Source organism: Coenobita brevimanus, chromosome 44 (genome assembly GCF_032717465.1).
Source record: "Coenobita brevimanus isolate Jiangsu-jjx chromosome 44, ASM3271746v2, whole genome shotgun sequence".
Lineage (NCBI taxonomy): Eukaryota > Metazoa > Arthropoda > Malacostraca > Decapoda > Coenobitidae > Coenobita > Coenobita brevimanus.
In genome coordinates, this window is record NC_136997.1 from 42,181,847 (window position 1) to 42,194,007 (window position 12,161).

General features: G+C 41.0%; 1 protein-coding gene across 1 annotated transcript in view; it reads right to left on the bottom strand.

Moving 5' to 3' along the window:
• Nucleotides 1-814: 814 nt before the first annotated feature.
• LOC145398066 (glutamate receptor ionotropic, delta-2-like) overlaps nucleotides 815-12,161 on the bottom strand; it is a 72,802-nt gene continuing 61,455 nt past the window's right edge. Inside the window, exons 4-5 of the mRNA XM_080271023.1 lie at nucleotides 11,938-12,087; nucleotides 815-925 (exon numbers count right to left, since the gene is read on the bottom strand). Coding sequence (XP_080127149.1) covers nucleotides 815-925; nucleotides 11,938-12,087 — 261 coding nt within the window. The remainder of the gene's footprint in view (nucleotides 926-11,937; nucleotides 12,088-12,161) is intronic.

Sequence of the window (12,161 nt, forward strand, 5' to 3'; positions counted from 1 at the left end):
CACAATATGACTTGGCCCTTCTCAGCCTGTAATGGTGGCATGAAGATTCACAATAGCTATCCACTGATCAGGGTTGCTGGAGTCTGCCGGGAGCTTTGTCTGCTAGGCTATACATTCCGTGTGCCTCCACTCACGGATTTGTCGTTCGGGGTTTGCTCCAGTTGGAGTAGCCTATCCAAGGGTAAACCGAAAGGCAGTGGGCTTAGGAACATTTAGTCTGACTAATGGCCCTTCCAGCATGGATAAGCCTGTCCTCCTGTTAAGTGTGGAGGAGATCTTTCCTCCCCTGGCACGGCCAACCAGATTTACGGGGCATGCAAGTCCCGCTACCACAACAGGGTGGTTGGGACTCACACACACACACACACACACACACACACACACACACACACATGCAGTATGTACAAAGAAGATCGTACACAATTTGCCAGGTATTTATTGAGGAGCAAAAGTAACTGACTAGGATAGCTAGGATAAGGCCACGACCACACCGGATGCTTGCGTTCATGACTGGTTGCGAGTAGGCAACCAGAATCACTGTAATCCATTGAAGTTCTTCCCTGCATCCACCCTCCTCCAGTGAGGCCACTTGAATTAATTATATTCATCCAAATTCACGGCCGCATCTACCCCTGCCACAGAGTTTTGGGTGTTCAGTAGGAGAAAGGTGGACTTAGTCAGGAGGCTGGTATGAGGTGGGATGGAGGGAGGGCTATAGTGAGGCAGGGTGGACGGAGGGATAGGGTGAGGCATGGTGGAGGAAGGGTTGGGGTGATGCAAGATTGAGGGATGGCTAAGGCTTGGCTACACTAAGCTAGACCAGGCGTTCCATCATCAGGGTGAGAGAAGCAGCAACCAGGCCCAGCGCCAGCACGATGAAGGCTCCCTGTAGATGCCCCAGGTTCAGCACCCCGTCGCCACGAACCTGAGACAAATAGTTAATTGCCATCACTCACTTGCTTAACACACAAACACCTATGTCGTCCTGGAAATTATCGTCTGTCTTTGGAAGGAATACATGTATTACAGTGTTAGACAGAGAGTAAAGTAATGCGTTCATGACATGTTAATGTTATCAAATGTTTTTTTTTTTTTTTCTGGTTGCTCATTGCAGCTGCTAAAGACGTTTACTTTCAAATGATTAAGTGAGCAGTAATTAAAAATACTATTCCCTTCTTTCGTTTAGACAGGAACTTCATTCTTTTAAGTAAATTAATGCTAAAGTTATTTAATGGAGTAGAAGTAATGATGAAAAAATAGGCCTACACAAAGTCAGCAACAATAAATAGGCAGTTTGTAGCCTAATACAAGCTACAAAGTACGAGAGCTTTCTTCATTATTTAATAATTCAGTTGAAAATATAATGCCGACCCAGCCTCTCTAACAATGCCATCACCTATCAGTAATAGAATACACGACCGAAAGAAGACTTGAATTTACTGAAGAGGTTAAGTTTCCCCAGTATAACGTTCTACCCAATATCCCTGCTCCCGGCAGACCAATTGGCTCTCAGGCTTGGGCACTGTCCCAGTTGTCACTACCAATACACATTGCGGATCCTATACACAGCTGCTGAACACCTGCTATAGCCACGTATGAGCTGTGCCTCTTACCCACTGTACACATCTTACTGGCCTAAGTACTACATCACTTGTTTTTCTCGTGCGCACCTAAGTATTACATCACTTGTGTTTTTCTCGTGCGCACCTAAGTATTACATCACTTGTGTTTTTCTCGTGCGCACCTAAGTATTACATCACTTGTGTTTTTCTCGTGAGCACCTAAGTATTACATCACTTGTGTTTTTCTCGTGAGCACCCTTTCCTTCTTCTGCTTCGCTTGCAGATCTCTCTCTCTCTCTCTCTCTCTCTCTCTCTCTCACACACACACACACACACACACACACACACACACACACACACACACACATACACACACACACACACACACACACACACACACACACACACACACACACACACACACACACACACACACGCACTCACACACATTGTTGGTATCCTTCCTTCCTAACCCATGTTATGGAATTGCTGCCGGCATCGTATGTGCCAAGTTCAGGAATGCTCATGTTACATATGCACTCTCACAAATGGTTCATTTATATATCAGAGTTGGTATTACTCGATAATAATGCAGATTATTTTTATGTGAAGTTGTCGTGGAGGTGATCTTTGACAGCATACAAAGTGTTCCACAGTGTAAGTTATAGTACCCATCCAACTCACATTTCATAATGCCTAGTGTTGGCAGACGATAATTTGTTCAGTTTCTCTCTCTCTCTCTCTCTCTCTCTCTCTCTCTCTCTCTCTCTCTGTCTCTCTCTCTCACACACACACACACACTAGACGCAGAGAGACGAAACTCCACGGAAATGTCCCGCTGCATTTACCTCGTCATGAAAGATATGGACGTGTATTAATTAACAACATTTTTGGTAATCATAGGCCAATTTCACCAGGCTTTTTACCTCATTCTTCAAGTTAGCGCATTTTAAGTACGCTGATAAAATAATTGTTACAATGTAGTGCACCGTTTCGTCTCATTTAACAGTACAAACAAACAGATAAACAGAGTGGGAACTTTAGTTGTATATAGATAATAAAAATGAAAATAACAATACAGTAATAATAATAAGAATAACAGCAGCAAGAACAACAACATTAGCAACAACAACAACAATAATTATATCATTAATAATAATAATAATAATAATAATAATAATAGCAACAACAACAACAAACGGTTTATTGGTTACTTGGCTGAAAATGTATAAGCTGAGGAATGTTTTTACTAGTGTTGGGTCTAAATGTTACCTCAATACATTCAAAATTGGTAGTCTTGGTCGTCTCCGATGAAACGCATAATGTAAAATTGCACCATTAAATTCTATATATGCTGTTACATTATATTCAACAATTCAGTAGCATAATGGGTAAGTAATGAGGTATCACGCTTCATAAACCCAAGCTGACACTCAGCTTAACAGTCCACGCTTGATAAATTCAGTATGTTACTTCATATCATTGTGTAGTGCATATCCAATCTGTGATATGTAATTTAACATTTCTGTTATAATACAGATAATACCATTCTTAATACTGCTGTAATATTACTACTCCAGTATCAATTTAATGCTATACCAAAATAATAAACATAATAATGCCATAGATATTTCAGTATTAGTTGGTATTGCCGGTGCTAGTTTTAATATATATACTCGTATAGTGATACATTTTCTACAGTTTGTAAGAACAACATTAAAAATTTGATTACGAGCGAACGGGCGAAGCAAGAGAGCTATGTTTACCCTCAGTTTAGTTTAGAAATGGGCAGCCCGGCCCAACCCGGCGGTCGCAGTAACCAGAAGCAAATAACTTTACTCTTAAATGATGTAGAGCTGAAATTCTTTCTGCATGTGATACATTCATTCAATAAATTTTGTTATCAACTAAAAACTCACCCACAAACGCGTAGGAACCCATTGGAATCTTGAGTTTTCCAAGGGAGTGTTAGGTTCCAGTTGATGAATGTCTATTACGAAATCAAATTTTAAAAGATTTTCTGTCAAAACACTGTATATCAGAGGGAAATTGTGATGAAATGGTGCTCGCTCGCTCGCTTATCACGCGCTCACAAAACGCACATTACTGGTATTAATATACATGTCCTCCATACACCACTTAACTCACTAGTATTGAAATACCTTACTGAGTACCCAGTGCTCTTTACATCCAGTTTGTCATTATCCTTATTTACACCGTACCCATATTCAGTGTACGTTAGGCAGTATGGTTGTACCTTATTATTAATTACACTTAGATTAACGATATGACACCTCTTCGATATATGAAGTGTCTTTTGATACTAATTAACTTCATTAAACACTGACTGTACACAGCATACTTGCAGGAATTTGGCAGTGTTTATCACTAACTTACCACGTACAAAGCTTAGGCCTACTACTTGTGAGGGCTTAGTACTGTATCTAGGGTGGGGGCTGGAGCACTGTTATAAGGTGTGTAAGTTTCACTGGTTGTTTATCAGATTCATTATGCGCAATATAGGACTCATTTTGTACCTACATGGGTGGGCTTTGATACTTGCTGTTATGTTGTAGTGTCAGGATGTTGAGGATGGCGGGAGGTTTGGGGATGATTGAGTAACTTGGCACTGGAGTTTGTGGTTTAGTTACAGCTTAAATACACATACTTACTTCAGTTGTCTGCATAACTCAAACACTAAATAATCACCAACAATAAATATTCTACACTGTATATATTCATTCATTTATTATAACAATTATTTACTACCAACGAGTGTTACCATTTATACCTACGTAAAATACGTGTTTCATACATACAACTATACATTATTACATCTACAAAGTAATAAAGAAAATATACCGTCACAGTTACTCAGTGAGCAATTAAAAGAACTGCATTAAACATTTATTAATTAAAGCTACCTAGTGGAAACATATAAATTAAGTTACAAGGTAAACTAGAAAAAAAAAAATGGCCAACACAAATGACGTTAGCAAGAGTGAACATCTTCAACACAATCGTGAAGACAATGATTTCCACACAGTGCTGACACACATATTACCCACGATAGGTACAAGTGAACAACAAATCAGTGTATATAGTTAATACTGTATATATGTATATATATTTTTTATATAAAATAACAAAATATGGGACTATATAATATCATTTTCAGTAATACCTGTGCAATATAAACTAAACTTTAAAAAAGTATCCCAAGGAAATTAGTCAGTAATTATGCAACCATGAACAACTTAGAAAAAGCGTACACAAGCGAAGAAAAACAAACTATAGAAAATCAATACATACAAAAAAAAAAGAAAAAAAGAAAAGAAAGAAAGAAAAGTAAAACGGAAAAAAGAGAAATAGAGTAAGATCACATAACAAACAAATGAAAATAAGTGTAAGTGTTACTACATATGCCAAAATACCACATAAACTACAAACAAAAAAGCAAATTGTTGTCTCCACAAGCAAGTGGCATGACACATCATCACTATCATCGACCGCAGCATATGTTAGGACTGCAATTATTACAATTATGTAACTCCATATTATAATTATGTAACGACAAACAATTGCATTATGTTACACTTATTACAATTATGTAACTACAAACGATATGTAACAATTATGTAACGACAAACGATTGCATTATGTTACACTTGCTACAATTATGTAACCACAAACAATATGTACCAATTTATGTGACAGTTGCATTAACAAGATGTAACTTTTATGTAACTTTAACTGCAATTATGTAACTACAAACAATACTACAAACAATATGTACCATTTCTGTGACAGTTGCATTAACAAGATGTAACTTTTATGTAACTTTAACTACAATAATGTAACTACAAACGATATGTAACAATTATGTAACGACAAACGATTGCATTATGTTACACTTTGCCAATTAACAGTTGCATTAACAAGATGTAACTCTTATGTAACTTTAACTACAATTATAAGGCCAAGACACTTATATAAGGCCAACACAATTATGCATTAACACAATATAAGTCATACAATTATAGCACAATTCTGTATTACCAGTATCATCATACAAGTTAGGTGAAATATTAGACATTACTGAAGAGATAACTCTATGTAATGTATAACCTAGCAGTATTACCATTGCACAATTATATGCATACGTCTGTTGTACATGCACGTCTTACAAAGTGTTATACAACAACCATTGCATTTATTCAAATATGTATACAACTTGTTTAAAATGTAATATTACTGAATAATCACTATTTACTATATTATATGTATACAATATTCATACAATTATGTTACTTTTACAATATTATGTATTTCACTTAATTAGCTTATAAGTTCATTATAATGTGTATATAATATATATTAATATGTTAGAACTATTAACTGTCGATGGTACGCCATTTTTGCGCGGCCGAGCAGATGTCAGGACTACATATTATAATTACAAATCATAATAGATAGATAGATAAATAGATAGATAGAGAGAAAGATAGAAGCAGGGAGTCAGATGATGAGAAGGTATTGTGTCTGCGAGAATCGAGCAGTGCTAAACATGCTTACACACTCTTAACTCGAGGAATGCTTGATAGGCACAATACAGCGCCTAGTGACCATACACACAGATACACACATACTCACACACAGGCTGCTAGAACTTTCCACTCACAAGGAACACACGTGACACACCCCTGCTACACCAGAATTTAGGAAAGAGAGCTCAGAGGGAGGTTAGCCACAGAACAGGCAGGAGCAGGAGACAAGCCTTAGAACAGGCAGGTAATGGGGAGAAGGGCTTAGCAACTTGAGACAGAGAGAGAGAGACAGAGAGAGAGAGGGAGCGAGAGCGAGACAGAGACTTGTTAATATTTCCAAGACAAATAAAAATAGTCCCATACTATTCTTTACCTCTCCTGTCACTACATGACAAATGGGAAGCTACTCCAAGATATAAAAACCGCTCGTCCACAAGTCTAAAATATATATATATATATATAACTCAACCACAAAGGAACCACACAGTCTTTTATGACATTTAGTCTTTATGATAGATTGAGTAACTTGGCACTGGAGTTTGTGGTTACCTCCCCTAAGTAACACGGAGAGGAGGTAAGTAATGGTAACCTGGACGATGTAGTGGCCGTGTATCCCAGGACAATTAGTGAATAACCCGCCACAGACTCAAAGGCCTATTTTTACGAAGATGAGCGCCGTGGCAAAGCACAGCATGGCGTCTCTTCCTGACTTTACCTTTAAATATTCCCAACATATTTTCATTCACAGATACAAATGATCTGGAGTATTTTTTCCCGAGAGTTAAATTTTGGTCACTGTTCAGAGTAAAAATTCTCCCAAATTAAATCAAATCAACGACTGAGATGCGCATCAAACCATGAAACCTTTGGTATTTGCATGTCGAGGGTTGACTGTCAGGCAGTTAGGCTATGTTCAAGGTCTAGAGCACAATACGAGGGTTACGCAAGGGCTAGTAGGGAGTGGGAGGGGGACCGAGTACTGGGAGTGAAACAAAGGGTCTACCCAGTAGGTCCATGCTCACCACACATTCCTATGGATACTTAACGAATCCAAATTCTACTCTTTGGTATATCTGTTACATTGTTTTGTGGTACACTGTATGCTGAAATTTTCCTGTAAGAAGCAGTGTTCGATTTTTTCCATTAATATGCTATGCTTTTCGCCAGAATTTAGTGGTTGGTGGTGGTGACCATCATCCACTCAGTTGATGTAGTGCTGCCTACTTCTTCCTTAGCCTTTATCATTCTTTTTCTGTGCCTGCCTTCCTCTCTTCCTATTTCTCCCAATCTTTCCTGTCACTTCTTATCGTTTTTCTTTCCTTTACAGGTGGCTTTACATTGAGTGACAAGCCAGATTGTTTCCTGTAAGGCAAGAAACCATTTACACCGCTGGGTGGTAACCATATAACCAAACCATACACGCTCCCTACGTGTTAACAAATGGGTTGGTGGAGGGTTAGTGCCCATCCCCGTAAAACAAATAACTCAAAGTCAAATGGCCACCCCTTAGGCCGCTTTCACACGAGGCCACTGGTGGCCGCCACCGGTGGCCTCAGTTAGTTGCCTCCCATAGTTTTCAATGGAGCCTTTCATATGAGGCCACTGCGGTTGCCTGGCCGGCAACCAGCTCCCGGCGGTGGCTCGCTCGCGCAACTAGTGTCCGCCACTGGCGGTTGCTGCCACTCGCTGTAAAGCATTTTTTCAAATCGGAGCATTCATACGGCGCCACCAGTTGCCGGCCCCTTCACACTGGGCCACCATTGGAGGCCATCGGTGGCGGCAACAGGCGGCCTCGTGTGAAAGTGGCCTTACGGGATTATGGCGTCTGGCAATAGATAGATAGAGAGACAGACTTTCAAGCACTATGTGATTCTTCCTTCTGTATATATGAGTATAACGTGTGTTTCCAAAGAGTGGCGATTCTTTATAAATAAATTATCTAATATCTAATAATGTGTGTGTGTGTGTGTGTGTGTGTGTGTGTGTGTGTGTGTGTAGCACAGCCAAAACTGGAAAAAGGATTTTGATGAAACTTGGCAAGGTGGTTGGAATTGGTTCCCAGATGGGCCACTTTCTGTTTGATGTCAACTGATAATATTTTCTTAGGGATATTTTGGACCCAAAAGTTTGTCCTCATTGGTACAAAAATACATGCACATGGAAGAGGCAGCAGGGCATTTGTGTGGAGTTTCATGCATCATGAGAGAGAGAGAGAGAGAGAGAGAGAGAGAGAGAGAGGTTGTATATCTACAGTCCCATGTCTATTACTTTGCTAATGCTACGAACAGATAATCTAATTCAGCACAAGATGGTGATAACTGTGGTGGTGGTGGTGGTGGTGGTGGTAGTTGTAGTGGTGGGGATAGCCGTGATGGTGATGGTGGTGGTGCTAGCTGTGCTTATAATTGTGGTGATGGTCTTAGTGATGGTAGTTGTGATGATGATGGTGGTAACTGTGGTGGTGGTGGTGGTGTTGATGGATATGTCTGTGGTGATGGTGGTGATGGTGATAGCTGTGGAAGCTGTGGAGGTAGTAACTGTGATGATGATGGCAGTGGTAGTGGTAGTGGAACTGACTGCTGTGATGATGATCGTTGTTCTGGTAGCTGTGGTGGTGGTAGCTGTTTGCTGTGATGATGACGGTGGTGGTGGTAGCTGTGGTGGTAGTGGCAATGGTGGTGGTTGCTGTGGTGATGGTTGTGATGGTGGTGGCAGCTATGATGATGGTGGTGGTGATGGTGGTGGTAGCTGTGATGATGGCAGTAATGGTAGCTGTGATGATGGTGGTGGTACCTGTGATGATGGTGATAGTGGTAGCTATGGAGGTGGTGTTGGTGATTGTAGCTATGATGTTGATGGTGGTGGTGATGGTAGCTGTCGTGGTAGTAGCTATGATGTTGATGGTGGTGGTGATGGTAGCTGTCGTGGTGGTGATAGTGGTAGCTGTTGTGACAGTGGTGGTGGTGGCAGCTGTAATGATGATAGTGGTGGTAGCTGTGGTGGTGTTGGTTGTGGTGTTGGTGGTGATGACGGTGGTGATGGTAGCAGTGGTGATGCTGTTGGTTGTGGTAGCTGTGGTGATGGTGGTGGTGGTAGCTATGATGATGGTGGTGGCGTGGTGGCGGCTGTGATTATAGTCATGGTTGTAGCTGTGGTGGTCGTTGTGGTGATGAGGATATTGGGGGTTGTGGTTGTTGTGATGGTGGTGGTGGTGGTGGTAGCTGTGGTGATGGTGGTTATGGTGGTAGCTGTGGTGATGGTTGTGGTAGCTGTCGTGGTCGTGGTGGTGATGAGGATATTGGGGGTTGTGGTTGTTGTGACGGTGGTGGTGGTAGCTGTTCAGCAACGGCTTTCATTTGGGCAACTGCTTTGCCACCACATCCAAGAGAAAAGTGGTTCAGAGACGGCTCTAATTTGGCAAATGCTGAATGGCCCGTTTGGGCCTCGAGGCTCGTTTATATAAGCTACCATATATTGCCTACTATGATGTCTGCTGACCTGTTTACCTGTGTTCATAGGAAAAATATTTAAATGGTCAAGGAAAACTCGTGTACCATACTAACCTTCAAATGTATTGCAAATAGGCAGATATACAGAATGTTATACCCTCCTGTCGTTATAAGATCAGATGACAAGCAGATTGCATATTTATTTATCTCTTCATTTATTTATTTTATTGACTTAGTAATATTAGTAGTTGTCAGTGGTAGTAATAGTGGTAGGTAATGGTGACAGTAATGGTGGCAGTTGGTGGTGGTTATACTAGTGGTAGTTGGTGATGATAATTGTCGTGGTAACTAGTTGATGATGGTGTAAATGGTGGGAGTTGGTTGTAGTAATGGCGGCACTTGTTATTGGTGCTAATGGCCGTAGTTGATGGGTTGTAATTGATGAGGTGGTGGTGGCAAAAATAGTGGTAATTAATTGTGGTGAAATGGTGGTGGTTGGTGATGGTAGTAATGGGGGAGGCGGTGGCTCAATCGGTAGAGAGGTGCCTGCGGTCCTAGCGGACCCAGGTTCAATTCCCGCTGGGAAAGGGTGCAGTTTAAGGATTTGAATTTCATGTAAAGCAGACTTTACCGATCTACCAGAAGACCCACCGACATGTCGTAAAAATTCCCCGCTAATATCAATACACTAGTCCTGTATGAGACAGCCCTAGCATGTACTCAATATGGACGGTGGGTGTTAGCACGGAAGTGGTGACATGCAGAGGTGTATGATATGTAGGAGGACTACTGGGCCTTGGGAGCAGGCTGTGAAGCCTATGGCCAGAGTCGAGCACATTAAAAAAAAAAAAAAAGTTGCTGATGGTGGTGGTAATGGTGGCAGTTGATGGGCAGTTGGTGATGGTAGTAATGGAGGTTGACGGTGGTGGTAATGGTGGTAGCCATGGCGGTAGGTAGTGGTGGTAGTTTGTGGTGGTCGTAATCATGGCTGTTGGTTAAGGTGGTAATGGTGGTGTTGGCAGCCTAACAGTGGTTGTGGTAGTAGTCGATGGTTGTTGTAATGGTAATAGTTGGTGGTGTTCATTGTAATGATTGTAATGGTGGTAGAAATGGTTTTTGTTATTGCTAGTGGTAATAGATGTAGGTAGTGGTGATAGCTGGTAGTAGTAATGGTGGTACTAAGTGATGAATGTAGTATTGACTGTTGACGGTGGCAGGAATTATGGCTTTTGTGGTGGTATTAAGAGTGGTAAATAGTAGTGGTGGTTGGCAGTGGTAATTATGGTAGTTACAATTCTGGTTCAGATAGTTATAGCATAAGTGTCGTGATATTATGAGAAAAAGGTAGGAATGGTAATAGTTTTTAATACTGGAGGTTATGATGTGATGGTGTGGATTGTGGTACCACTTGCGTAATTTGAGAAACACTCCTATACAGGGTAATAACTGGGCATTGCTGCCTCCAAGTATGTAGGAAAACGCAGGAAAAGGCTGCTACGAACCTGCCATGCCCTTTACGATATGTTATATACTAGATTGGGTATGGTCAGTGTGTGTGTGAGCGTAAAAATAAGTCACTGCACTGTAGACTCCCATTTTCTCTAGTCAGTGAGCCGACCTGTTAGGATTCTGTAGACCTTGGCTGGGTCAGTAGTGTCATTCCTTCACGCACACCTGACTCCGTCCAACCCTCCTCTTCCCCACCCGTCTCCCCCACCCTCACTCACCCTCCATCCACCCTTTCTGACGATGGTGAGTGGTAATTTTTCTCATTGTTTATGCACTGTTGTACGTAATTAACACATTTTTCTCACGAAATGGTATAATTAGATACCAAATAAATTAATAAATGTGGTCAGTATATAACCAGATTCGTATGTAATCGTCCTGCTCTTAGTAATATTGGCCATACCGATGACAGGTCATGGTTGCAGTTCACAGTTAGACCTCATTGCAAACTCTATTAACACATCCTCCCACTATTCACAGTCATGTAGGAAGGAACACAATATTTGCAAGCAGCACTACATGACATGCATTCCCCCTTTTAATTACCCAACGGAAAGACCATCTCACAGGCATTATGAAGTGTAGTTCTGTGTGAGCTGACAGGCCTCTTGAGGAAGAGCCTATAATTTCGAAGACTTTGGCTGAAAGGTTTTTGGCCTATGAATCTGATAATTTTCGTTTTCTTTTTTTGTGCCCAATTCAGGAAAGTGAGTTGAGGTGAAGATGATGGTGTTGTTAAGGATGATGATATCACTTGTGTCATTATCACTAATGGGGTATCTGAACAGCTTTCAGTTAAAATTTGCCTTCTCCACTTCGACGAATGTTTGAAAAGCACCTTTATAAAATGTACCATGATAATTTACATACCTGAGTTCCTTTTCCGATTAATTTTGCCTTATGAATTTCGACCATCTTGGCATATATTCCGGTCTCCACTAGCCGGGTGAGGTGATCAGAGATGATGGTGGTGTAGGCAGTGTTGCGTTGCAGGTACCACGCGAAGTAGGTTTTGTAGAGCTGTAAAGATGTACATTAATCATGCCCTCCTTGTACAGGACACAGTCATGATAAACTTAACTCTATATCAGCTG